The sequence below is a fragment of the Callithrix jacchus genome, chromosome 13, assembly GCF_049354715.1.
Source record: "Callithrix jacchus isolate 240 chromosome 13, calJac240_pri, whole genome shotgun sequence".
Classification (NCBI taxonomy): Eukaryota; Metazoa; Chordata; class Mammalia; order Primates; family Cebidae; genus Callithrix; species Callithrix jacchus.
The window spans coordinates 38,657,063-38,684,514 of record NC_133514.1 but is presented as its reverse complement, the minus strand read 5'-3'; the positions used below and the strand labels follow the sequence as shown (position 1 = coordinate 38,684,514).

At 46.5% G+C, this 27,452-nt stretch overlaps 1 protein-coding gene across 2 annotated transcripts; it reads right to left on the bottom strand.

The window, feature by feature from the left end:
- Positions 1-10,189: 10,189 nt before the first annotated feature.
- PLPBP (pyridoxal phosphate binding protein) lies at positions 10,190-25,950 on the bottom strand. Of its 2 annotated transcripts, none has more exons than XM_017963771.4 (8): positions 25,659-25,950; positions 23,189-23,296; positions 23,075-23,110; positions 22,463-22,538; positions 15,940-16,074; positions 13,817-13,959; positions 13,284-13,382; positions 10,190-11,987 (listed from the first exon to the last, which is right to left on the bottom strand). In XM_017963771.4, exons 2-8 carry the CDS (start codon positions 23,237-23,239, stop codon positions 11,856-11,858), a joined length of 672 nt encoding a protein of 223 aa, XP_017819260.1. In that variant the 5' UTR covers positions 23,240-23,296; positions 25,659-25,950; the 3' UTR covers positions 10,190-11,855. The 2 variants fall into 2 exon arrangements, with proteins under 2 accessions (XP_017819260.1, XP_003734640.1); XM_003734592.6 differs by having other exon boundaries at positions 25,837-25,950.
- Positions 25,951-27,452: the final 1,502 nt, after the last annotated feature.

Genomic DNA, 27,452 nt, shown 5'->3' with positions numbered 1-27,452 from the left:
AGATGATGAGGCCCTGCTGCAGGCCTGCGTCCCTCTCCCTGAGCCCCACGGGGTTAGGCATTCAGGTCTCAGAATGAGGGAGGCAGCTCTGGCCAAGAGAAGTGTGTGTGTGAGCATGGGGGGTGGGTGGGGACAGCGGGTGACAGAGGGGAGAGAAGGGAGCACGAGGCCTGCATTTTTGCACAGGTGTGTGGACCTCTGGCTTTTATGCTATAGAAAAGAAAATACAGAGGATGAGAGAGGCACTAAGGCCCGTCCTGTGCAGTGTCTGGTTTAACCCTCACACTGAGCCATATGTGGCTCTTGCTCTTCACAGATGAGGACATTAGCACTCAGAGAGGGTGTGTGCATGTGTGTGTGTGTGCGTGCGTGCATGTGTGTTGGGGTTGGGGCTTCATTAGGTCTCACTCCTTTCTGTGCTGGAACGGGGTCACATGGTGGAGGAGCTGGGGTGGAACCTCGGTTCCCTGATGCCCACTGCTCCCCGATGTCCACTGCTCCTCCATGCCCACTGCTCCCTGATGACCCCGCTCTTGCCCCCTGCTGCTGTGCCCTGCAGTGGGTGAGTGTTAGCCGGTGCGGATCTCTGCTCTGCTGACCCCCCTGCACCCCCACACCCCAAAGGAAGCCTGAACCACCATGGAAGGGAACCAGAGAGGAGCACAGAGCCGGCTGGAGGAGAAAGTCACAGGCTTTCTTCCAGGCAGGAGGAGGGGTAGGGAACACCCGGGGAAGCTTGGAGCATTTGGGATCATCCCCAGGGCACTGAGCCAGGTGGGGGCTGGTGCAAGTGAGGGGTGGGAGCCCCCTCTGCCGGGCCTGTGGCGGGCGCCTGAGGTTGAGGCCAACCTCAAAAGTGTGCCTGCCTCCAGCTCTCACTGCTGTTTAAAAAACTCATTTTTATCGAAGCAACACACACATGAGGTTAAGAAGCGGACTAGCCTGGAAGAGCTTGTGATGAAAAGGCCCTCCCGGTCCTGCTCCCTGGAGGCGGTGGCGTTGGGCAGCTCTGCTCTGAGTTCTCTGCTCTTTGTTGACGCAGTCACGGAACGGGCTTAGTGGCCTGAGAGATCAACTCTGTCTGAGGGTGGGTTTTCTTTTTCTTTCTTTTTTTTTTGAGACGGAGTTTCGCTCTTGTTACCCAGGCTGGAGTGCAATGGCGCGAACTCGGCTCACCGCAACCTCCGCCTCCTGGGAACAGGCAATTCTCCTGACTCAGCATCCTGAGTAGCTGGGATTACAGGCACGCGCCACCATGTCCAGCTAATTTTCTGTATTTTTAGTAGAGACGGGGTTTCACCATGTTGACCAGGATGGTCTTGATCTCTTGACCTCGTGATCCGTCCGCCTCGGCCTCCCAAAGTGCTGGGATTATAGGCTTGAGCCACCGCGCCCAGCGAGGGTGGGTTTTCAAACCCAGTGTTTAGGAGCTGCCTACCAGGCCTCCCGGTTTTCGCTGTGGCTCTTGGCAGATTTCCACACCAGCTTCTCGGAGTCACTGTTGCCTTCTTTCCGCAGGCCACTCCACCCACCCCGACCCCAAACCCTGTCACTCTGCAGCCCGAGAAGTGCCCTCACCTCATTAGCACACAGCCCAGGCCAATGGCGGCTTTGGTTTTTAATTTGCTGGAAAAGTCCATCTATGCATGGAACCTCAATTCCTACCAGCAGCTGGATTCTTGATGCCTCGCTGGGGCTGACCTTTTTCTTTTCTTTTTTTTTTTTTTTAGGGACAGGGTCTCATTCTGTCACTTAGTTTGTAGTGCAGTGGCACCATCATAGCTCACTGCAGCCTCCAACTCCTGAACTCAAGAGATCCTCCTGCCTTAGCCTCTAGAGTACCTGGGACTACAGGTATGTACCGCCAACGCTGGTAATTTTTAAATTTGAGTAGAGATGGGAGTCTCGCTATGTTGCCCAGGCTGGTCTTGAACTCCTGGCCTCAAGCAATCCTCTTGCCTTGGCCTCCCGAACACTGGGATGACAGACATGAGCCACTGTGCAGAACACGCCGCTCCTTTTGTATGTGTCTCTCTTGTCATCTCCCTCTGCTGTCTCCCTTTCTCCTCCACCTTTTTTATTTTTTTGAGGCAGAGTCATGCTCTGTCACCCAGGCTGGAGTGCAGTGGGATGATCTTGGCTCACTGCAACCTCCACCTCCTGGGTTCAAGCGATTCTCCTGCCTCGGTCTCCCTGGTAGCTGGGATTACAGGTGCCCGCCACCACACCCAGAAATTTTTTGTGTTTTTAGTAGAGACAGGGTTTCTGCATGTTGCCAGGCTGTTGTCGAACATCTGACCTCAGGTGACCCGCCTGCTTTGGCCTCTCAAGGTGCTGGGATTACAGGCATGAGCCACTGCGCCTGGCTCCTCCTCCTGGCTCGGTGCTTTCCTTCCTCCTTTCCTCTCCTGCCCTCTCTCTCCCTCTGGCCTCCGGAGAGGGCCAGGCTTCTGTGCAGGCAGTTGTCAGCTCTATTTCCTAAGCCCCATCAGCTGCCCTGTGGCCCTAGAAGGCCTGGGCTGAGGTCGGGAGAGATGTGGGGAGAGGAGCCTCTGTCCCGGGCCCTGTCCTGGGCCTGCACTTTGAAGGGAGTGGGTGTGTGCTGGAGTCTGGATGCCCACGGCATGTGGGCCAGAGTATTTGGTTTTGGTTTCACTCTGGGCTGATTTTGCTGTTTTTAGACTTCAGTCTTTAGTTAAGTCTTTGGTTTAAAGCTGGGGAATACTGGGGAAGGCTTGGATGTCCATGTTTGGGCAGCATCAAGGGAAAGCGGGGCCTTTCCCCCTCTCCGCTTCCAGGCTGGTTATGTCGGTGGGGCTCTGTGAGTGCCATGAAGGGAGCTTGGCTTGAGGACTGGAGTTTCAGTTGCCTCTTGGAGGGTCCTCCTTCCTCCCCAGCCTGAGAAGATCAGGTTTCATGTCTGCAAGCTGGGCTGTTTCTGACAGTCCTTATCTGTTTGGGCCATCAGAGCTCCACCCCATTTCTCCAGGGAGGTTCAAGCTGACTGCAAAGCCCAACACAGCTGGGGGTGGAACAGCCACCCGAACTTTCACCAGCCCCAGGCTTCATGTGCAGCACTTTACATGTATGGCCACATTTAATCTTCACAGCAATGCCATGAGTAGTTTCCCCTAAGATCACCCCACTCACAAAGGAGGAAACTGAGGCACCGAAGGGGTTAGGTATTCGGCATAAGATAATTTGGTAAAGAACAGATTTGAGATTCAAAACCAGACAAACCAGTGCCAGAGTCTTAGAGCAACTACTGTGTCTGTGTGTGTGGATATGTGTGTGTATATGTCTACATGTGTATGTGTGTGGCTGCATGTATGTCTGTGTATGTGTATATATATGTATGTGTCTATATGTGGGCATATTTTTGTGTATCTGTATATTTCTGTACATGTGTATCTGTGTGTGTATATGCGTGTCTGTGTGTATAGGTGTGTCTGTCTCTGTATATTTGTGTATGTGTGGCTGTATATGTGTATGTGTGTGTGTATGTGTAGGTATATGTATATGTGTGTCTGCATGTATATTTTTGTGCATGTATATATGTATATATTTTTGTGTATATATATGTATATGTAGGTGTGTGTGTGTATATGTAGGGGTGTGTATGTGTATATGTCTATGTATGTGTAGGGGTGTATGTGTGTATATGCATGTGTGTGCTTGTATGTGTATATGTGTTGTATATGTGTTGTATATGTATGTAGGGGTGTATGTGTAGGTGTGCATGTATCTGTAGGTGTGTGTGGTTTATGTGTGTATGTAGGTGTGTGTATGTGTACAGGTATGTATGCATGTGTAGGTGTGTGTAGGTGTAGGGGCATGTATGCGTGTGGCGTGTGTGTAGGGGTGCATGTGTGTGTGTGTGTGTATGTGTAGGTGTATGTGCAAGTATGTGTGTAGGTGTGTGTATGTGTAGGTCTCTGTGTGTGTGTAAGTGTATGTGTAGGTGTGTGTATGTATAGGTTGTGTAGGGGTGTGTGTGTAGGGTATGTAGTTGTATGTATGTATAGGGGTGTGTATGTGTAGGTGTATGTGTATCTGCGTGTGTATAATTGTGTATCTGTATCTGTGCATGTAACTGTATCTGTGTGTATCTGGATCTGTGTATCTGTTTTCTGTATATCTGTGTGTGTGTGTGTGTGTGTGTGTGTGTGTGTGTTATCTGTATCTGTATCTGTGTGTATCTATATCTGGGTATCTCTGTGTGTGTATCTGGATCCGTGTATCTGTAACTGTGTGTATCTGCATCTGTGTATGTGTGTGTGTGTATCTGGATCTGTGTATCTGTGTGTATATCTATGTCTATGTATATCTGTGTATCTGGATGTGTGTATATATCTGTGTGTGTATCTGTATATCTGTTGTGTATATATCTGTGTGTATCTGTGTGTGTGTGTGTGTGTGTGTGTGTGTGTGTGTGTGTAGCAGCTCCCCACACCCATCATGGGCTACTTCCTTACTCCTGCAGCCCTTATCCCTGTAAACATGTTCTCCAAGTGACTGAATAAAGTCCTTTTGATGACTGGTTCCTTGACACAGACACAGTGAGAGCCCTGTTCCCCATCCCCACCCCTGCCCCAGGCCCTGGGCCTCCGCTCAGAGGCCCAACCAGCACCAGGGCTGCCAGCATGAGCCAGGGCCTCACAGCTGAGCTGAGCCGTGCTGGGGACAGCACACTCCGCGCTGGGGCCCGTGCGCAGTCTTGGAGACAGGCCTGTGACTGGTCAGGAGGGGGAACACAGAGCTGCCTGGGAAGCCCCACACCCTGGGAGGGGAGGAGGTGTCTCCTTTGGGCCAGGCCTCCCACTCGCCAACCTGGAGCAGGACGGGAGCTGTATGCTGGCAGCACCGTCCCCTGCCAGAGGGTTCCGCCAAGGGGCTGCCCTCTGCAATGACACAGGTCCCAAAGTCCCAGCCCCTTGTCCTGGCCACCTTGCAGTGCTAGCAGCTCCTGTCTCACACTTCTGGCTAGCCAGAGTAGTAAAGCGAGACAGAGTCACCTAAAGCTCTTTGCTTTGGGGGTCTTCTGTCACCAGTGGTTTGTGGGAGATAGATGAGAAGGACGATGAGAGGGAAAAGTACATAGACACAGGATACAAAGAGGAAAAAAGAGAGAATGAGAGAGAGGGGCTCAGTCAGAGCCCCCCAAATAGGAGGATGCCGTCCCCTTTTCTCCATGCAGGAAATGCTTCTGGGAAACCAGCAGAGGGAGGCAGCCACGCAGCTCAGAGAGATGGGCGGGGGTTCCAGGCCTGGCACAGCAGCTCTCTGCATGGTGGTGTCTGTGGGGGCCCTGGAGGATCAGCTGCAGTTCTGTGAGCCTGTGGCCCAGCTGCTCACCTCTCCCAGAGCCCCCGCCCCTCCCAGCTGAAGAGCGCTCCTGGCAGAGGCCCCTGCAAATCTCTGGCTTTATCCTCCCCACACATTGAAACCATCAGGCCTCAGCCCTGCGACTGCAGCTTGCCTATCTCCGTGGGTCAGAGACAAGTCTGGAACGGGGCGCTTTCATGCAAACCAGACCCGGCCTCCTCCAGCCCCTCACTCCCAGGGAAGCGGGGTGGGCCAGGGCCCTCACTCAGGCTCTAGTTTCAGAACTCTGCAACTACTGTCCTCTATTTTGATTTATCTGAAACATTTACGAGGCCGCCTTCCTCTCTGACCGCTCGCTCCACCCTCTGCCTCCAACAGGACTTGGAGTCAATGCTGCAGAAAACAGGGAATTTGAGGGGCCCCAAAGTCCTGGGCTGCTCCATCAAAGCAGCGAGCACCCTCAGTGCCTCGTGTTCTGGGGAAGCCAAATCAAAGGCAAACCCTGAATTCCTGTTGCTCACGGCCAATAAAAACCTTGCTCCAGTGCCGGTTTCCTTTGCTGAAATCAGATATCTTGGTAATAAACAAGTCCGAAAAAGCCGGGAAAAGCTCTTGCTTCTTTCTGTTTTTCTTCCTTAAAAAAAAAAAGTTTTCTCCTATAACAGGATGCCTGCCCCAGAAACTTGAGCACAGAAGGCCGCCCTCTCCTGCCCTGCTTCCCCCACTCCTCCAGAACCTTCCCAACTGGGCTCCTGAGGGGTGGGGGCTGGGACCTGGCTGCCCCAGGACTAGACTGCTTAGCTCAAAGGCAGGTCAAAGGGGCTGGGGAGAAGAGGCCTTTGCTGCCTGGGGAGCTGGCCGCTGCTTCACAGGCTTACAGCAATAGCTGACTTCTCAGCCTCTGGCTGGTGGCCGGCAGCAGTAGGAAAGTGGAGTTTTGACAAAGTGAAACCCCTTTTTTTCCCCTTTTTTAAGAGACAGTCTCCCTCTGTCACCCAGGCTGGAGTGCATCACAGCTGGTGTAATCACAGTCACTGCAGCCTCAATCTCCTGTGCTCAAATCATCCTTCCACCCCAGCCTCCCGAGTCACGGGGACTACAGGTCTGCACCATCATATCCAGCTAATTTTTATATTGTTTGTAGAGACAGGGTCTTGCTATGTTTCCCACGCTGGTCTTGAACTCCTGGCCTCAAACAATCTTCCTGCCCCAGCCTCCCAAAACAATGGGATTACAGGCGTGGGCCACCAGTCCAGCCAAGGAACTCCTTTTCTTCTAAGGCAGTTCTGGATTCCTCTCAGTGTACCATGGGGCTGTGCAAAGCCGAGCACTGTGCGATTTAGTGTGGATCCACAGAGAGGTAGATCTTGGGCATCAGAGGGGCTGGGAGGGTAGAGGCCTTGGGCCTTTGCTTCCTGGGACTGCCTTGCCCTCACGTGTCTACCCTCTCCTGGGCCCCTGCCTGTCCTTGTCCAATCCCAGGGCAAATGTTACTCCACATGTGGCCTGCTGTGAAGAAGGACCCTCCCCCGAGGTGCTGACATCTCTCTTCTTCCCTCCCAAATAGGTTTTTAAGTGACTTTGCTGTCAGAAGATGCTATTCTGTTTGTTTTTCTTCTGACACTATCTCTCCAGAGAGTTTCTGGTCAAGAGAATTATGTGGAGCCTGCAGATTGCAAGAGAATTACGCCTAATAGGGAACAGACAGACAAGACACCTTTCATGTCTAGCCAAGTTTCTTTTTCCCTCCTCTTTCTCTCTCTCCCACTTCTCATCTTCCCTTTTTGGCTTCAAAGTTGGCCCTCGTTTGTGCTTGTTTCTTCGGTACATCTGGTGAATAAGGTCACACATTGATTTTATTTTGGAGATTGGCAGCTGGGTCAGGCTTAGCTCTGAGGCTGGAGAGTGGCATGGCTGCTGGGAGGGCGGGTGCTGAGACGCTAGCCTGGAATAGCATGGAGCTAGCGTGCGGTGTCTCTGGGCAGCCTGGAATAGCACGGAGCTAGCGCGCGGTGTCTCTGGGCAGCTGGTGCGGTTGGGACCATTCAAGAAGGCACTCTGGCACGCAGAGTGGCCTCTGCTCCCTGTGATCTCAAGGCTTGGGAATGTGGGCTTCTAAATTTATTTTAAATACAAGAAAAGTGCCCAAAGCACCCCCTGCTATCCCCACCATGTGCCATTTCTGCTGATCTGTGCTGGACTTCACAGGAAAAAAAAGTGTCAGCTCCGAGTCCCTTGAGGCCTCAAAGTGATCACAGAAAAGAAACTTAAGCTTAAGGACCCTTACCTTGTAAGGAGCTGCTCAACTGCACAGCGCCATAGTTTACACACCTTGGTGCAAACTGAGTGGAAAAGGAAGCCCTTTTCTTTACCTATGTATTCCTTAAGGGGAGGACAGACTTGTAAAACGTTTTGGTAGACAGTTTAGATTCTTTTGTCCTTAGTCATGAGGCTGATGTAATAGCATTCAACTGATTTCATGGTCAAGACAGTCACAGTTCCCAGAGAAATCCTTTCCCCTTGTGCCACTGAAGGCACTGCATTCCTACTGCAGCCAGGAACTGGTAGGTGAGTCCTTCCTCCTTCAAAGCGTGGGTGGGATGCACAGGGCCACTTCTTTTCTGAAGGATGAAGATGTGCCGGATTTTAAGAATGTCCCGTCTGATCTCATTCCTGTGTGTCTAGCCTTGGGGAACAGAATTCGCTGCTGGTCCAGCTTCAGGGGGAGGGCAAGGCTTGCACACTCTGAGCCCCACAGCCTGTGAGATCAGTGTGATTCAGGAGGAATGTGCTTGGGAGGGAGATGGGATGACGAGAGGGGAGGCCAGTCCCACTCATGGCTGGGTTTCACGCTCTCCTTCCTTCTCACCCCCACTGCCTGTGGTTTCAAAGTTTGTTCTACATTAAGATGCATCAATTCTCAACTATTCCACTGGAATAGAAACACACACTTATTTTATGGTAATAAGCCTCGTTTAAATGAAAGCTGCACATCTAAACATCTAAGAATATGCTACTTAAAAATTCTTTTTTTTTTTTTTTTTGAGATAGAGTCTTGCTCTGTCACCTAGGCTAGAGTGCAGTGGCTCTATCTCGGCTCACTGCAACCTCTGCCTCCTGGGTTCAAGGAATTCTCCAGCCTCCAGAGTAGCGAGGATTACACATGTGCGCCACCATGCTCAGCTAATTTTTGTATTTTTAGTAGAGATGCAGTTTTACCATGTTGGACAGGCTGGTCTTGAACTCCTGACCTCATGATCTGCCTGCCTCTACTTCCCGAAGTTCTGGGATTACAGGCGTGAGCCACTGCACCAGGCACACTTATCAATTATTAAAGGTAGAGATAGAAGATACCAGTGTGGAGTAGTGACCACTTTCTGGGCCAGAAAGTCAAGTCCTGAGTTTATTTCTTGTCCTGCCATCAACTCACCCTGACCTCACACAAGGAGAACATGGAACCTTCTCTGGGCCCCAGTACCCCGTCCACAAAGACACATTGCCTATCAGCCTACACTAACCTACCAACTGTTGTGACGGTGAAATAAGAGAATATAGAGACTAGTGCTGCATATGTCACCAATGCTGAACAAAAGGGGGGTACAATTTGAGTAGTAAGAGGTTGCTTTAAGAAGTGTGATAGACGGGTAGGTGTGGTGGCTCATGCCTGTAATCCCAGCACTTTGAGAGGCCGAGGCAGGCGGATCACCTGACGAAGGGAGTTCGAGACCAGCCTGACCAACATGGAGAAACCCTGTCTCTACTAAAAATACAAAATTAGCTGGGCGCAGTGGCGCATGCCTGTAATCCCAGCTACTCGGGAGGCTAAGCAGGAGAATCACTTGAACCTGGGAGGCGGAGGTTGTGGTGAGCTGAGATGGCGCCAGTGCACTCCAGCCTCGGCAACAACGACAACGACAACAACAACAACAAAAGAACTGTGATAGAATCTGTGAGGAGCTCCCCAAGAGACCAAAGTCTTGATGGACTATTGGGAGACTGCGAGGCTGCACGGGTGGGCCCAATCCGAGAGCAAGCCATCCAAACTCTAGGAACAGGCTTTCATGAAAATCTAGAAGGAAGAAACCCAACCTGCCGCCTATCATGTGTAACGAAAGACAGACTCACAACCTGGCTCAATTTTCTCTTGGCAAAAGATCCCGTTCTGCTGGGGACACTTTGGACACACTTTGGTGTCCTTCTCTTAACTAGATCTAATTGAGCCTTCCCTGACTTTCCTCCTTATTTGCCAGGGTTTTTGTTTTGAGACGGGGTCTCACCTTGTCACCCAGGCTGGAGTGCAGTGGTGTGATCTCAGTGCACTGTGACTTCTGCCTCCCAGGCTCAAGCGATCCTCTCACCTCAGCCTCTGGAGTAGCTGGGACCATAGGCATGTGCCACCATGCCTGGCTAATTTTTTTGAAGGGTATTTTTGGTAGAGACAGGATTTCACCATGTTGCCCAGGCTGGCTGGTGTTGAACTCCTGAGGCTCTGCAGGTCACCTGTATCACTTGGGAAACTCATGTCCCCTCTGGCCTCCATGAGGCTGAGTAACCCTTGCAGGGTAAATTGCTGACAGTGGAGCGCCCGTGCTTGGCCCTCAGGTTAGCCAATGTCGCCATCTAGAGGCAATTCAAAAGTTCCTTGCAGCAAGGGGTAACCTCTATTTTTGTAATTCCTGAAGTGTCCTTTTTCTTGTCCTTAGAAGTTCAGAAGCCCTATCATCCATGGGGTAGCTTTGGCTGCGTCTGTGACTCTAGGCAAGTCCTCCTCCAAAGCCAGGCTGATGCGATGCCAAGGCATGGGCACAGCTGCTTCCTGTTGATTCCAACACCCCCTCCCGTTACATTCATTCACTACACCAGATCATAAAAAATAAATCTTTTAATTGCTTTGTAATTGGCACAGATGGTATAATTCAAACTCACATTTTTATTTAATAGACTCTGAAATATCACACTGTAGCTCTCATTGAAACAGTACAGGAATCATAATGTTTAAGTTTACAAAAGTACATTCAGCAGCAGCAGTATCATGTTTTGAAAGTTAGTTGTAAAATCAAAGACAGGCTTGACGAAATAAGAGAAAAAGCCATCTAGAACATAAAAAACAAGCCATCCTGAAGCCATCTGCCGTTAACTATTGGAGAATGGTGTTTTGGGACTTTCTGAAGATCTTGCTACTTTATTAATGATCCAGAGGAGTTGCACAATTCTGGCTTGTAAGTACAGTGGGGAAGCTGTAACCTTGCCTGGAAAGTGCTCCTCAGGATAAGGAACGTCAAAGGCAGGCTTTGTTGAAACCATGTGCCTGAACAGGCTTTGAAGGAATCTTTCATTTCTTAGGAGTAATGAGAGTCACTGGTCTTTGATTTAAAAAAATTATCCTAAGGAGGATTATAGTAGAGATAACATTAAATTCTCATCACTGTAGGTACCAGAGGAAAAACTTGAAGCCCCGTCTCTTCAGGATGACGTCAGAAATGCCTAAGTCCTGCTTATGTTACCCCTTAATTTCAAGAATACCACAGAATAGTAGTGATACAAGCTCTCATTACCAAATTAATTTTTTTTAAAGAGACAGGCTGTCTTTAAAAAAGGTGGGAGGTATTATCTGCATATTAACAGGTTGCTTTAAGAAATGGTGGTAGAATCTATGAAGAACTCCCCAAGAGATCATAGCCTTGATGGATTATTGGGAGATTTTTCTTTTGTTTTTGAGGTGGGTTCTGTCACCTAGGCTAGAATACAGAGGTGCAATCTCAGCTCACTGCAGTCTTAAACTCCTCGGCTCAAGTGATTCTTCCACCTAAGCCACCATGCCACGTTAATTTTTAAATTTTTTGTAGAGATGGGGTCTCCTGATGTTGCCCAGGCTGGTCTTGAACTCCTGGGCTCAGGTGATCCTTCTGCCTTCGCCTTTTAAATTGCTGAGATTACAGGCATGAGTCACCATGCCTGGCCAGCAACAATTTGTGTTTGGAGAATTAGCCCGAGCCATTTCCTGAAGTTACCTATACTGCTATTCTAGAGTCGAGAATATCTTCCCATATCTACTGGCTAGGGAATAATCTGGGGGCAGAAATCACCTTATTGCAGAACAGAAATTTAGGCGATGTAGTAGGAGTTTGTAGGGAGTTGTTAACCATAAGGAATTTCCTATTAAAATGGGATGAAAGAGGGGAATCCCTCTGACTTCTACGATTATAGGCATCAGTGACCAAATTTTAACCTGGAAAAGGCATTCATGGACCAGTTCCTGCTCCTGGGCAGAATTCAACAGTGAACGTGATTCCTGGCTATTGATTTGGTATCTGTTCTGCAGAAATGTTTGAATTTCTCAAACTCAATCCAAAGCCGCTGCTTGAAGCAAGCTTCCTATGTCAGAGACTAAGCACAGATGGTTTCATTAACACACGTGATCATTAGTGCTCTCCGCAGGTCACAGGAGAGCAGGACTGCGCTGGGACACAGGGAATATCAAACTGAAAACCTAGGTTAGTGCATAGTTAGTGTTCTCAGTACGCCCTGGCTCAGTGCTCCTGGGCCACCTCCACCGGGGCCTTCACGTCCGCTGCACATCTGTCTGGTATAGCTTTCTTTGAGTAATCCCGCTCTCCAAAAATGGTGCTTCCTATTCGGACATTCGTAGATCCTACTTCAATCTGTTGGGAAAGAAGAGACGGCATCGAGGATTAGGTTTAAAATAACGAAGTGGAGCCAATGCCCCAGCTGTGCTCCCATTCTGGCTCTTGGGAGCCTTCAATGAAGAACAGTAACACTGCCGAAGATGGCTCTGGGGCAGTTGCTCTCCTGAGAGGCAGTTCAACCTCTGAGAGTGTATACAGGAAACAAGTAGGGGTTTCTCTGGGTTTCCAGCGGTTGGGGAGTGTGGCTGGCACTCAGCTAGGTGGGGGTCAAGGATGTCAGACGTCCAGTGTGGAAAGCAGACAAACAGCAAAGAGTTGTCTTACAGCCCACCCACCTTTCCAATGTGCCATGGTCAGGCAGATGAAAAAAATATCCTTATGATTATGTGACCAAATTCCATTTGACTTATAAATGCAATGTATTTTTGCACTGTTTTAATAAATACAATTTTCCAGGAGTGCAAGTTTATATTTTGATTTTTGAAACTTTATCAAGTTATTTGCTATTCCAGAAAATCATGTACTTGCATTGCCACTCCAGCATACCTCTATCAGTTTACATTTCCAGCTGTTGATGTACATATACGATTGTTGGTAAACCTACACATAAGATGAAGCCTTGGCCGGGAGCTTCAGGAAGTCAAGGTGGGCGGATCATTTGAGGTCAGGAATCGAGACCAGTCTGGCCAACATGGCGAAACCTCGTCTCTACTAAAAATACAAAAATTAGCCAGGTGTGGTGGTGGGCACCTGAAATCCCAGCTACTTGGGAGGCTGAGGTAGAAGAATCACTTGAACTTGGGAGGTGGAGGTTGCAGTGAGTTGAGATTGTGCCACTGAACTCTGGCCTGAGTAACAGAGTGAGATTCTGTCTCCAAAAGTAAAAGATAAAGTCTCAGGCTGCTTCATTATGATTTGCTGTTATATAGCCACGCCCATGCACTTATGTAATAAAATGCCTTTCCAAAAATTATAGCTTAAATTCTATTTTCCTTTGGATTATACTTATGGAATTATGTTTATAATTTATGGAATTATATTTATAATTAATTTCTTATTTTAGATTATACTTATGGAATTATATTTCATTTTAAAATTCAGATGTCAGGCTATAATTTCTACACATTTCAAAAAAGAAAGGGCATGGGAACTGCGAGATGCTGGAATAGCTGAGAACCCTGAGACTAAGTACCCTACTGCCACCCCGAGGTATTTCCAAGGTTTCTCCAGCAAAGATCTGCTCTTGCGTCAGCCTCTCAGACCCCCAACCCCTGCCCCTTGAGGCAGGCAGGGCACTGGCAGGACACTCACCGCATGCTGGAAATCCATGGACATGCCCATGCTCAGCTCAACCTGGTCAGCAGGGATGCTCAGCTTTTTACACAGCTCCTCCCGGAGGGACAATAACAGCTGACAGAAAGAGATGACACCTATTTTACTCCTGCCTTCTCTAATGATGCCCCAAAGTGGCTGAATCTGAGCTTCTCTGACAACGGTTATATATTTCTCATGATTTCAAGGCCTGTTGAAATTGTCAGAAGTTACTGAAAGGGTTTTTTGCAAACTATCCCACTTTCAAGAAAACTATTAGTCACTGGAGAGGAAGAATGAGCTCATATTCTCTAAAGACTATGTTTTAGCCAATTTCAAGTTAAGTTGGGAAAGGTTTGTGGGGCTGGGGAACCTGTTCTTCCCTTTTCCTTCTGAGAAGAGTTCAGAAGAGGGAGAGAACACCCGGCAGGCAGTGTCTGGAATGTCTCTGCAGTCCCCACTGCAGTCGGCCCTGTAGCAGCACTCCCGCACCCTGCTTCTTCAGCACATGAGCAATCCCAACCCCCCAATACCTGGAAGTCTGGATTTGGTCCTTGACTAAGATCATGTCCAACGCTTCCTATGGTCATCAGCCCCACAAACTCCAGGCTTGGACAGTTGGTGTTTATGTGCTCCACGATGGCTATGGTTTCTGAAGGTGGGAGGCCATGTTTACCTTCATGGAAAAAAACGGAAGACAGGTATACTGCAAGGGTAAATGGCCAGAGGAGGGTTCCATTTTCATCCCTTCCTTATGACAGAGGAGGTGCCTTCCAGCAAGAGAAACTCTTGAAAGAGCCTCAAGTCCTAAAGAGTAACTTTATATGCTTGGGATTTTCTATGTTGCTCTGCTTCTGGTCAGATTCTGAATTTCTCAAGGAAAGAGCTATCAATTGGATTCTCTTTTCTCTACCTCAGGATTTTAGCTGAGAACAGACAGGAGACATGGAAAAGAAAAAACCTTGCTTTTTGGGGATACCAGGAAGATTCGCGTTGCCAAAATGCCAGATGAACCTGAGAATTACTTTTCTAACTCAACAATTTTTGTAGTTTATTAATTTAACAGAGTTGCAAAAAATTGAAAATAAAGTACATGTTAAACATTTTTGGATGTATTTGCAAAGTTTAATTGAACTTTCTAATTGATGACTGGAGGAGAAATCTGTGGCAGTCAGTCATTTGTTATGCAGTTATAAGAGCTATTGATACTGTCTTGCCCCCATTTATTAGGGAGAGATGCTAGTAACATTTACTTCAGTCTTTAACCAGGGCTTATTACAGCTAATTATCAAGAAATGAGAAAATATAAACTTGATCTACAGTTGATTTCAGATTTCTATTGATAATTAGGATTTAAACCCAGGTAGTCTGACTCTAGACTGTTATCTAGAAAACAGATCCCCTACTGTGCTCCTGTGTACTAAGATTTGGTGAATACCGGTGCTTTGATGGTTGCAATCAAATGCATACATTTATTCTTAACAAATAGCTAACAATTCTAACAATTATGTGTAGGGTTCTGTGCTAACAGCGTTGCCTGGATTACCACGTTCAATCCTAACCACACACTCTGAAGCAAGCATGATCATGATATGCTTCCAGAAAAGGAAACTGAGGTACAGAGAGGTTAGGCAACTTATCCAAGGCTATAATACTGGAAAGTAGTGAAGCTCAAACCCAAGGTCTGTCTGATTTCAAGCCCATGCTTCTATTCACACTATGTTACACTGTTAATCCAAGCCCCATAAAGATATTCATTGACTGGTGCTCACAGTAAATTTTTTTTTTGAGATGGAGTCTTGCTCTGTTGCCCAGGCTGGAATGCAATGGCGCAATCTCGGATCACTGCAACCTTTACCTCCTGGGCTCAAGAGATCCTCCTGCTTCAGCCTCCTGAGTAGCTGGGACTATGGGTACACCATGCCTGTCTAATTTTTGTAAGTTTAGTAGAGATGAGGTTTCACCATGTTGGCCAGGCTCGTCTTGAACTCCTGACCTCAGGTGTTCCACCTGCCTCAGCCTCCCAAAGTGCTGGGATTACAGGTGTGAGCCATCGCACCCAGCCCACTCACAGTAATTATATTCCATTCTCTCTCAATGTAACATTTAGTAATTTTTTTTTAAGACCTAAGAGTATTTACATATAAATTTAAAATACTCCTTGCAGGAGTGATAGTGACCTCTGGGGATTTTTCAGATGAAAGTCACAATCCCAGGCCAGGCACAGTGGCTCATGCCTTTAATCTCAGCACTTTGGGAGGCCGGGGAGAATTGCTTGAACCTGGGAGGCAGAAGTTGCAGTGAGCTGAGATCCCACCACTGCACTCTAGCCTAGGTGACAGAGTAAGACTCCATCTCAAAAAGAAAACAATGTCAACAACAAAAAAATAAAGTCACAATCCCCTTCTTCACTCCCCATCCTTCTTCCCCTAAAATTAAGATATAATGAACCATGACGTAGTAAATAATAATATAAAGACTGGCTTGCATGTCATTACGCTATCTAGATCATACAAAAAACAGCCTACTTAGAGGCCTGTGATCCTGTGATTTGTTTCCACAACCTCCTCCATTAGACACTTGGGCCTACCCATTCTCCCTGAGCTTCAACCATCCTAAGGGAAGAATAATCTACAGTTCAGGTCTAGTCACTTACTCTCCTCTCCGCTGGTGTTAATCTGGACCATAACCTTTAACCTTTCAGGAGAACCTTTTTTCTGCCAGGAACTGTTCACTTTGTCTGCTAACTTCACAGAATCCACTGTTTCCAGCATGAAGAGATTGGGGACAGCTGTAATGAGACAGAGGCAAGGTAGTATTCCTTATACACTCTATTGAAGCAAGTAACATGCAACAAATCTCTTACTTGGTAGAGGAAAAAATATGCCAGGAAAAGAAAAACACAGTTAAATCTCAGTTCCTCTCAGAAGACAAATGTGAGTTTTACTAGATACAAATTCAAATGTCAGACCATCCCTGGCTAATCAGCAAAGGTAAATAAGGGAAACGCTGACATACATGATCAGGCAGTACCTAGATCAATATGCTTCAAGAAGCTGCTAATGAACAGATTCCTAATAACAGGCTCGATCTGTGTCTCAGTTCACACTGAGAGAAACAGGTCAGGATGACAATGAAGAAAGGATGACCAGTGGAAGCCAAGATGCTTCCCCGGCATATCACCACATTCTTCAACTTTCTGGGCTGAGGATATTCTTAATCAATAAGGACATCACAATAACCCCAACACTGGCTGGGCACGGTGGCTCACACTTTAATTCCAGCACTTTGGGAGGCTGAGGGGGGTGGATCACCTGAGGTCAGGAGTTCCAGACAAGCCTGACCAATCTGATGAAACTGTCTCTACTAACAATACAAAAGTTAGCGGGCATGGTGGGGCACACCTGTAGTCCCAGCTGCTTGGGAGGCTGAGGAAGGAGAATTGCTTGAACCCAGGAGGTGGAGGTTGCAGTGAGCCAAGATCACACCACTGCACTCCAGCCTGGGCGACAGAGCAAGACTGTCTCAAATACAACAACAAGAAGAACAAAAAACCAAAAACCAAAAAAAACCCAATGACCCCAACACTGAAAGTTAAGTGAGACACTGAATCATAAAGCCCTCTTCTTTTTCAAAGATGCATGTGAAATGAAGCACCAGCTTTGCTTCAGCTAATTCACAACAATGGTGACAAAAGAGCCTGCACCAGTAGCTTACTTTAACTGAACACAGAAATCCTCCAGGTAGTATGTGAATCACTTTATATGTATTATTTCTTTTGAATCTTCACCACAGTTCACAAAGCACTGTTGTTATCCCTATTTTACAGAAGGGGATACTAAGATGCAGAAAGGTGACTTCACATTCTTTTTTTATTTTTTGAGATGGAGTTTCACTCTTGTCACCCAGACTGGAGTGCAATGGCACGATCTTGGCTCACTGCAACCTCCATCTCCTGGGTTCAAGCAATTCTCCTGCCTCAGCCGAGTAGCTGGGATTACAGGCATGCGCCACCACATTCAGCTAATTTTTGTATTTTTGGTAGAGACGAGGTTTCAGCATGTTAGCCAGGCTGGTCTTGAACTCCTGACCTCAGGTGATCTGCCCACCTCAGCCTCCCAAAGTGCTGGGATTACAGGTGTGAGGCACCACACCTGGCCTTTACATTCTTAATACTGAATTTCAGCTCAGGTTACTTTACTGAAAAAAATATAAATTTGAAAAAATGACAAAAAGTATACATGCTTGATGTAAGAAAATTAAGCAATATAGAAGCATATGCAGTAGAAAGTCAAAGCCCCTCACCCTAATTACCAACTGGGGGAGAAATCTGGAGTAAGCAGATATTTGTTATACAGTTATAAGCGCTATGAACACTGTCTTGCCCCCAGTCATTAGGTGGAGATGCTAGTAAAATTTACCTCAGTCTTTAGGGCAGATTATAGCTAATTATCAAGAAATGATAAAGACTTGATTATAGTTAATTTCAGATTTCTATTGATAATTGGGATTTAAGTAGTCATATCCTCTATATCACTATTATATTAGGGATGTTAATTCTTCCAGATCTGTTTCAGCATATCTTCATCCAACCAAATACACATGCACACATACACACAAATGTATAATTTCTTTTCTTCTGTTTTTAAAAATCATACAAATTGGATCACACTAAATATTCTACGGTTGCTTACTTCTAGTAAGAACTACAGAGCTTGGAGTTTTTTTTTCCACATCAGTATCACAAATTCACTGGTACTTTTAAAACACTGCAGCATTCCGCAGGACAGATTATCACAGTTTATGTAACTGTTCCTCTTGTTGACGCACATTAGATTGTTTCTTATTTTTTTATTACAAAAACAAAGCTTGGATATAGAACTTTGTGCTATGTGCAAGTATTTCAGATGGGTACTTTGCCAATATTTTCTCCTATTCTGAGTTGTCTCTTCACTTCGTTGTTTCCTTTGCTCTGCAAGAGCTTTGTTTTTTTTTTTTTTTTGAGACGGAGTCTCACTCTGTCGCCCAGGCTGGAGGGCAGTGCAATCTTGGCTCACTGCAACTTCTGCTCCTGTGTTCAAGTGATTCTTCTGCCTCAGCCTCCCAAGTAGCTAGGATTACAGGCGCCTACCACTACACCTGGCTAATGTTTTTTTTTTTCTTTTGAGATGGAGTTTCGCTCTTGTTAACCAGGCCAGAGTGTGATGGCGTGATCTTGGCTTGCTGCAACCTCTGCCTCCTGGGTTCAAGCAGTTCTCCTGCCTCAGCCTCCCGAGTAGCTGGGACTACAGGCATGCACCACCATGCCCAGCTAAGTTTTTGTATTTTTAGTAGAGATGGGGTTTCACGATGTTGACCTGGATGGTCTCGATATCTTGACCTCGTGATCCACCTGCCTCGGCCTCCCAAAGTGCTGGGATTACAGGCATCAGCCACTGTGCCCAGCTTGCAAGAGCTTTTTAACTCGATGTGATCCTATCTCTCCATTTCTGCTGTGGTTGCCTGTGCTTTTGGAGTATTTACTCAAGATAGCTTTGTTCAGGGAGGGTGCAGTGATTCACACCTGTAATCTCCATACTTTGGGAGGCCGAGGAGGGCAGATCACTTGAGGCTAGGAGTTTGAGACCAGCCTGTCCAACACAGTAAAACCCTGTCTCTACCAAAAAATACAAAAATTAGCTGGGTGTGGCTGGGCGTGGTGGCTCATGCCTGTAACACAAGCACTTGGGGAGGCTGAGGTGGTCGAATCACTTGAGGCCAGGAGTTTGGCTAACATGGTGAAACCCTGTCTCTATTATATACAAGTATTAGCTGGGCATGGTGGCACATGCCTGTAATCCCAGCTACTTGGGAGGCTGAGGCAGAAGAATTCCTTGAACCAAGGAGGCAGAGGTTGCAGTGAGCTGAGATCACGCCACTGCACTCCAGCTTGGGTGACAGAGCAAGACTGTCTCAAAAAAAAACCAAAAAAACGGCTGTGCATGGTGGCTCACACCTGTAATCCCAGAACTTTGGGAGTTCAAGGCAGGCAGATCATGAGGTCAGGAGATCAAGACCATCCTGGCTAACAAGGTGAAACCCTGTCTCTACTAAAAATACAAAAAATTAGCCAGGTGTGAGGGCAGGTGTCTGTAGTCCCAGATACGATACTTGGAAGGCTGAGGCAGGAGAATCCCTGAACCTGGGAAGTGGAGGTTGCAGTGAGCAGAGATGGTGCCACTGCACTCCAGCCTGGGCAACAGAGCGAAACTCTGTCTCAAAAAATAATTTAAAAAGTAAAAAAAAAAGAAAGGAAGAAAATGCACATATATATGTTTGACTGCAAGTGATCCTCCTACCTTGACCTCCCAAAGAGTTGGGATTACAGGTGTGAGTTATTGCATCTGGCCTCAAGAAGCCTTTATGGAAATGAATTGAGCCATGAGGTTGAATGAGTATAATGGATTATCCAGAGAGGAAAATGGCACCAAAACAACACAGTTCTGTTAGGCTTTCTTGCCCCTTCTATGCCTGCTGGCTCCTTCCCCCTCCCTCTTCCCATCACCTTTACGTATTTCAAACAAGGCTGGGTGCAGTGGTTCACACTTGTATTCCCAGCACCTTGGGAGGCCGAGGTGGGCGGATCACTTGACATCAGGAGTTTGAGACCAGCCTGGCCAACATGGTAAAACTCCATCTCAATACTAAAAACACAAAACTTAGCTGGGTGTGGTGGCACACGCCTGTAATCCCAGCTACTTGAGAGGCTGAGGCAGGAGAATTGCTTGAACCCAGGAGGTGGAGGTTGTAGTGAGCTGAGATCATGCCACTGTATTCCAGCCTGGGTGACAGAGTGAGACCCTGTCTCAAAAAAAAAAAAAAAAAAAAAAAATCTTTGTCCAGTCTAATGTCTTGGAGAGTTTCCCCAATGTTTTCTTTGAGTAGTTTCAGGTCTTAGATTTGTCTTTAATCCATTTTGATTTGATTTCTGTATATGGTGAGAGATAGGAGTATAGTTCTATTCTTTTGCATATGGATATCCAGTTTTCCCAGTGGCATTTATTGAAGAGACTGTCCTTTCCCTAGTGTATGTTCTTGGCACCTTTGTTGAAAATAAGTCCTCTGTAGAAGTACAAATTTACTTTTGGGTTCTCTATTCTGTTCCATTGGTATATGTGTCTCTTTTTATGCCAGTATCATACTGCTTTGGTTACTATAGCTCTGCAATATAATTTGATTATATCAGGTAATGTGATTCCTCCAGTTTTGTTCTTTTTACTCAGGATGGCTTTGGTTATTGTGGGTCTTTGTGGTTCCATATAAATTTCGGGATTGTGTTTTTCTATTTCTGTGAAGAATGTCATTGGTATTCTGATAGGGATGGCAGTGAATCTGTAGACTGCTTTGGGTAATAAGGACATTTTTACAATACATCAAATTTTATAATACATCAAAAAATCAATTCATGAATTGATTTTTCCAATACATGAACATGGAATATCTTTCTATTTTTCATGCTCTCTTCAATTTCTTGCATCAATGTTTTATAGTTTTCATTGTAGAAAGCTTTTGCTTCTTTGGCTAAGTTTATTCTTAGGTATTTCATTTGTAGCTATTGTAAATGGGATTACTTTCTTGATTTCTTTTCCAGATCATTCTCTGTTGGCATATAGAAATGCTACTGATTTTTGTATATTGATTCTGTATCCTGCAATGTTACCGACTTTGTTTTTCGGTTATAATAGTTTTCTGACGGAATCTTTAGGCTTTTCTAAGACTACGGTTTTAGAGTCCTGGTAAGATGAAGGAGTACGCATTAATCACTCCTTCAAAACAGTGGATCTTAGAAGCAGTCTTTTTGAGTTTTTACAAACCTGATTTGTGAAAGTTACTTTGTATTTCTCTGTTTGAGGATGAATGTTTTTCATTTGATTACTGGACTTTTGTATTTTTACCCCTTGTGAACTGCCTCAGTTTTTGCCTATTTTTTTTCCCGTAGATTAAACAAAAAGATTTGTAGCTCTTTACGTTTTCTGAACATTAACTTCTTCCCTCCTCAAAAATATTATTTTTCTCCCACTCTGTGCCTCCCTTTTGCTTTGACATGCATAAAGCTTTAAATTTTGTGTGATCAAATCTGCTAGTTGTTCTTTTAAAATTCATTATTATTATTGTTGTTGTTTTTTGACAGGGTCTCCTTTGTCACCCAGGCTGGAGTGCAGTGGTGTGATCTCAGCTTACTGCAACCTCTGCCTCCAGGTTCAAGTGATTCTCCTGCCTCATCCTCCCCACGTAGCTGGGATTACACATGCATACCACCATGCCTGGCTAATTTTTGTATATTTTTAGTAGAGATGTGTTTTGCCATGTTGGCCAGGCTGGTCTCAAACTCCTGACCTCAGGTGATCCTCCCACCTTGGCCTCTGAAAGTGCTGGGATTACAGGAATGCGCCACTGGGCCCAGCCTCCATGTCTTTCCTAATTTTATTTTACTATAAATCTTTTTTTTTTTTTTTGAGATGGATTCTTGCTCTGTCACCTAGTCTGGAGTGCAGTGGCGTGAACTTGGCTCACTGCAACCTCCACCTCTGGAGTTCAAGCCAGTCTCCTGCCTCAGCCTCCTAAGTAGCTGGGACTACAGGCATGCACCACCACATCAGGTTAATTTTTGCATTTTTAATAGAGTTGAGATTTCACCATGTTGGTCAGGCTGGTCTCGAACTCCTGACCTCAAGTGATCCATCTGCCTCACCTCCCAAGGTGCTGGATTATAGGCATGAGCCACCGTGCCTGGCCTATGTTACTACAATTCTTAATTTTACTTTACTGTAGTTACTTTGCTGTACTGTATTTTATTTACTGCAGCCTTTTATTTAAAGGAAAAAGAACAGAAACATCTCTTTTGCTGGTTAAAAAAATTTATGGACTGCAATTCTTTATAATTTTTCTGAAAGACAACCAAATAATAATAAACATGAGGTAGGGCAGGTTTCCAAGTATAAGCCAGACAACTGTGAATATATTCTGTTCTTGGCATGATGTTTTCTCCTTGTATTAAGAACTCAGGCTTTCTGAAAGAAATTCCAAAAACAAATGGTGAAGTAGGGATAGTCTAAAAGTTGCTCTCTCTTCCAGAGACGGTAGTACAAGCAATACAATAACAGAGCAATTTTGTCTTCATATTTAGTGTTTTATCTTACCCATCAATTTGTTGACATTTTGTTTCTGTAGGTGGCCAATGAAGTGCCACTTGATCTCAGGACACAAAGACAGAATCTGAAGAGAAAAGGTAACCATGTGTAACTTAGATTTTTACAGATGCCTTGCTGCCTCCAACACCTTGCGCATTCCCTGTCACCTTTCACATTCACTCTCTGATCCTTAAATGTAATAAACTATCACAATCTTCAACCGGCCTCCTAATGAGGTAAAAGGATAGAGAAAAGTCTAAAATAAAGCTTTTGTTCTGTTTCCCTTCCTTGTTCCCATCAATTTCCTCCATTTTTCAGACACCGGCTGTCAGAGATGAACTGATAAGCTTTCAGATCTTGAAAAGATCCAAAATTACAGCAAGATCCGGAAACCACCATTTCCAAACAGCCACCAAGGAGAAAACGATAGTCTGAACAAAGAGAAAAATCTAGCTGATAATTATTTGGGACTCAAGGTGAAAGCTGACATTTCTGCCCCCAGCCCAATCTAAAGTCAACCATCCTAAAGCTGCTCTACAGCTCAGCCACCAAGATGGGTCTAATTTTCAACTAAAGAGCCACGATTTAGATATACATTAAAGAATTCAACTATCTACTTACTTTAGGATTTGATGCTTTTTCTAGCAGTTCCTGAACCTAAAAGGTAAAAACAGAACAAGTCAGAAGCCTGGCAATCACGATGCTTCCAAAGGCACTTCAGGAAAGGGCTCTTACATAGTTCTCGCCGAAAGTGCGCTGCCCATGACCATAGGCCTCGATCACCATGTCTACAGGTTTGGTTTTGCTGACAGCCACTAACCGGGGCTGGATGGCTGGGAGATCCTGCCGAGAGGGAAAGAAACATATGAGTGAATGTTTGGGAATATTATCCCAACGAATCCCATATAATAGATCCTGTATAGACAGGCATTGATCTCAAATTGGCATTAGCTAAGATCCATTTTTTCAACACTGTAGGCAGATCAATATCAAATAGTGGTGACCAAATGTTTTTTGGGTACATGGCATCTCAGTCTAATATGTTAGCGATGTCAGTATTTAGCAGAAGAAATTTCTCTCTCAGGAGAGCTGGGGGCCAGTTAAAGCAGCATTTCCTTGTGTGGTCTTGGACCAACTGTATCAGCATCACCTGGGTGAGAATTTTTTTTTTTTTTTGAGATGGAGTTTTACTCTTGTTGCCCAGGCTGGAGTGCAACGGTGTGATCTTGGCTCACTGCAACCTCTGCCTCCCAGGTTCAAGTGATTCTCCTGCCTCAGCCCTCCAAGTAGCTGGGATTATAGGCATGTGCCACCTTGCCCAGCTAATTTTGTATTTTTAGTAGAGACGGGGTTTCTCCATGTTGGTCAGGCTGATCTTGAACTCCTGACCTCGTGATCTGCCAGTCTTGGGCTCCCAAAGTGCTGGGATTATAGGTGGGAGCCACCGTGTCCAGCCAATAATTTACTTTTCAACAATCTCTCCAAATGACTCAGATATACCAATGTTGGAGGCTTAAGAATCACTTCATTAATAGAAGGCTGTACTCTTTGAGCAAAAGAGAGGTCACTTCTGGCTTCCAAAACCCTAATGTTAGCAGTTTTGGTAACTCATCCTGGTCCTAGTGTATCATTACACCATAATAACACTGCCCCATTTACCCTACAAATGGCCCGCTTAGGTAACTAAGTAATTGATTGTTCAATCTGTGAATTAAGAACCAGTGGCACGGCCAGGTACAGTGGCTCACCCCTGTAATCTCAGCACTTTGGGAGGCCGAGGTGGGTGGATCACCTGAGGTTAGGAGTTTGAGACCAGCCTGGCCAACATGGTGAAATCCCTGTCTCTACTAAAAATACAAAAAATTAGCCAGGCTTCGTGGTGGGCATCTGCAATCCGAGCTACTCGGGAGGCTGAGGCAGGAGAATCACTTGAACCTGGGAGGTAGAGGTTGTAGTGAGCTGAGATCACATCATTGCACTCCAGCCTGGGTGACAGAGTGAGACTCCATCTCAAAAAAAGAAAAGAAAAGAAAAGAAAAGAACTAATGGCAGAACTAAGACTGCAACACAAAATTCTGGACTGAGGATTAGACTTATCTGACATCCTTGCATGACCACTACACAAAGAGCAGGGGTTCTATGCATTCTGCTGACTCAATCCACACAGAAACAGTAAGAGAAGAGATTCATTTATCCTTGCATGATTCAGTCTTCCTGTATCTATCACCCCCTGGAGTTTTCACAGAATCACAGTGTTCTCAAGGACATTTTCTAATTGACTGACAATTAGAAAAATGCCTCCTCTTCCTTCCTTCCACAGGGATGCATAACCAGCCTCTTTTGAGGCCGACTCGTGACTACTGGGATTATGCTGATAATTGATGTTTTTCAGACTCACCCGAACAGGCAGCCCATGTGCCTGAGTGTTTCCGAGAGAACCTCCAGGGTGATGTTTGTTAGGGGAAGTCCTACATTTTTCTTGGAGAATGACCAAGAATCACAGAATATTAACATCAGAAAGGAGCTCAGAGCTTTCAGACATTACTGCATTGCTTTTACAGGGAGGGAAATACTGAGGGCCACAGTAGTTACCTGACTTGTTCAAGGTAATGTCTAAGAAATAATCAGTCAAGGAAAGACCATAATACAGGTCTTGTCTTCAGCCAGCATAAATGCTCGATCAGAGAAACCCATGACATCCATGTTCAGGTCCATCTCATTCCACACCATTCAGCTTAAACTTGCACTGAGGTGGGCAGATTTTGATTCTTGGTCTAATCAAAGTCCAAGAGGAGGTAAAAAAATACATACAGAAAAGACGAAATCTCCCCTTAACCGGCATGGGATTGGACTGCTCCCTCCTGCTCCCACAAACAAGTGCCGCTGCGGTGCCAGTGAAGTCCGGCCAGTCCACCCTCATCTCAGCCTGCGGGTGGCACTGGCATTTCCCGGGCACTTAGCAGCTGAGACGCTGCCACACTCGCGATCTCGGGAGGATCTGGCCTCCGCGGGGTGCTCTTGTACCCCCGACGCCCTTACTGTCCGTGGGCACAGGCCTGGCCCCCCTCACGTCCGCCAAGGCTGTCGACCCCGAAACGACGCGTTTCGACGCGGTTTACAAGTGGCCACGATGCCTGGACACTAAGTCTTTTTCCTGAGGTAGCAGTACCCTCTCCTCCAACGAAGCCAATCTCCAGAAACCTACCAGACTCAGGGCAAGGACGCTGGGGAAACCCTTCGCTAGCTTTTTGGTGGCCCTCGGCGGCCGACGGGTCCCGCCTCTTCGGGAGACCCCTCTGCGTCACCGTGACGACCCATTCCCACGCAGGTGTCCCTTTCCTCAGGGCGTCCTCCCACTGTCCCCACGCAGCCTCCTTCCTCACCCGCGGCCGCCGCGCCACCGCCTGCTGCACGCGCTCGTTCACCGACCGCAGTGCGCACCCGACTCCCAGCTCTGCCGACATGCTGCCAACTCTCCACATCCCCCGGGGACCGACGCCTAGCCCCAAGTCCACGGCAGCCCCAGGTTCTACCCTCTTCCAGTTCCGCCCAGCTCACGCCGTGTGTTAACCAATCATTGCTCAGTATCGAGTCGTCTCACCCAATCAACACTCGTGTAGCGCGGAGAACCCCCCCCCTTCCCCGCCCCGGCGACGGCCATCTTGGGGAGGTCACTCGCGAATCTGGAAAGGAGGAGCCTGGGAGCCGACGTCCTGCGTGCCTGCCTCTGAGGGCCGCATTCCGTGTGCTCTCCTCTTTCCTGAGCCTCAGCAGCTGCCGTCCCCCACCCACAAGGGACTTTTGTGGGGGCAAAAACGCATCCTGTACTCGGGGGGTCCTGTTCCCTTTCAATGCCTTACCAGGCTTGCCCGTTCCTGGCTTTCTGGGCGCGGGGAACCAGGATTAGAAGTGACTGGGGCGGGAGCCAGGGCTTTTCTCTTTCAGATGGTTCTTGCGAGGAGCCCGTAAGCAATATGAAAGGAAACTGTTCTTTTCCCTAAAGACACGGCGTGATTCAAACGTTTCTTAATTTTTGTCATCCTTCAGATCAGTGCTGTCCAAGAGAAATATAGCGCGACCTCCTGTGTAATTTTGTAAGTTTCTCATAGGCCCATAAGTTTAAACATTTTAATGATATACTTTATTTAAGCCAATATATCCAAAGTAAGATTTCGACGTGCAATCAATAGAAAAACTAAATGCGATGTTTTAATACTTTTGAAAATCGTACGTGTTTCTGAAACCCAGTGTAGTGTTGACTTGCATGTGTGGCAATTCCGGCCGTCTGTATTTCAAGGGGTTAGCGGCCACCTGCGGCCAGTGCTGCCTCATCGGGGCACAGGCAGCATGATTATTACTGTTATTATGACTCTGATTATTACATAGCATAATTATTAATATAGGATACATTATATACTATTATTACGATAATTATTATATAGCGTGATTATTGATATTATTATTATTGAGACAGAGTCTCCTGCTGTCACCCAGGCTGGAGTGCAGTGGCCCGATCTCGGCTTACTGCAACCTCTACCTCCTGGGTTCAAGCGATTCTCCTGCTTCAGCCCCCTGAGTACCTGGGACTACAGGTGTGAGCCACGGCGCCTGGCCCACAGGTAGCTTTAGATGCTCTAGTAGGAGCTCAGCACATTTAGTTGGATTCTTTTTCTAAGATGGGTTCTCACTATGTGCCCAGACTAGTCCTGGACTCCTGGGCCAAAGCAATCCTTCCACCTCCACCTCCAGAGTAGCTGGGACTACGGACGTGTGCCACAACGCCCGGAGTTTGATTCTTGAGTCTCCCTCCGGAGGAGCCAGACCATACAAAGATTAACGCAGAATGCTAAATGGGGGTTGAAATAGTAGATACTATGGGCAAGGAGAAGGAGATCAATTTTGTTAAGGTAAGCATTCTTGGCTGCAATTACTGTTGATTCTCAAACATTAATGAAACGCGATGCTATTATATTAGAGAAACAGCTAATATTTGTTCTCC

What these genes read in the sequence shown, in the direction of transcription:
- PLPBP (XM_003734592.6), bottom strand. Translation starts at nt 25,935, where the DNA reads ATGTGGAGAGTTGGCAGCATGTCGGCAGAGCTGGGAGTCGGGTGCGCA. An exon ending in GACCAAATCCAGACTTCCAG is followed by an intron (nt 13,383 to 13,816) that starts GTATTGGGGGGT and finishes TCTTTCTGTCAG; the next exon opens with CTGTTATTGTCCCTCCGGGA. An exon ending in CCATGGATTTCCAGCATGCG is followed by an intron (nt 11,988 to 13,283) that starts GTGAGTGTCCTG and finishes CTTTCCCAACAG; the next exon opens with ATTGAAGTAGGATCTACGAA.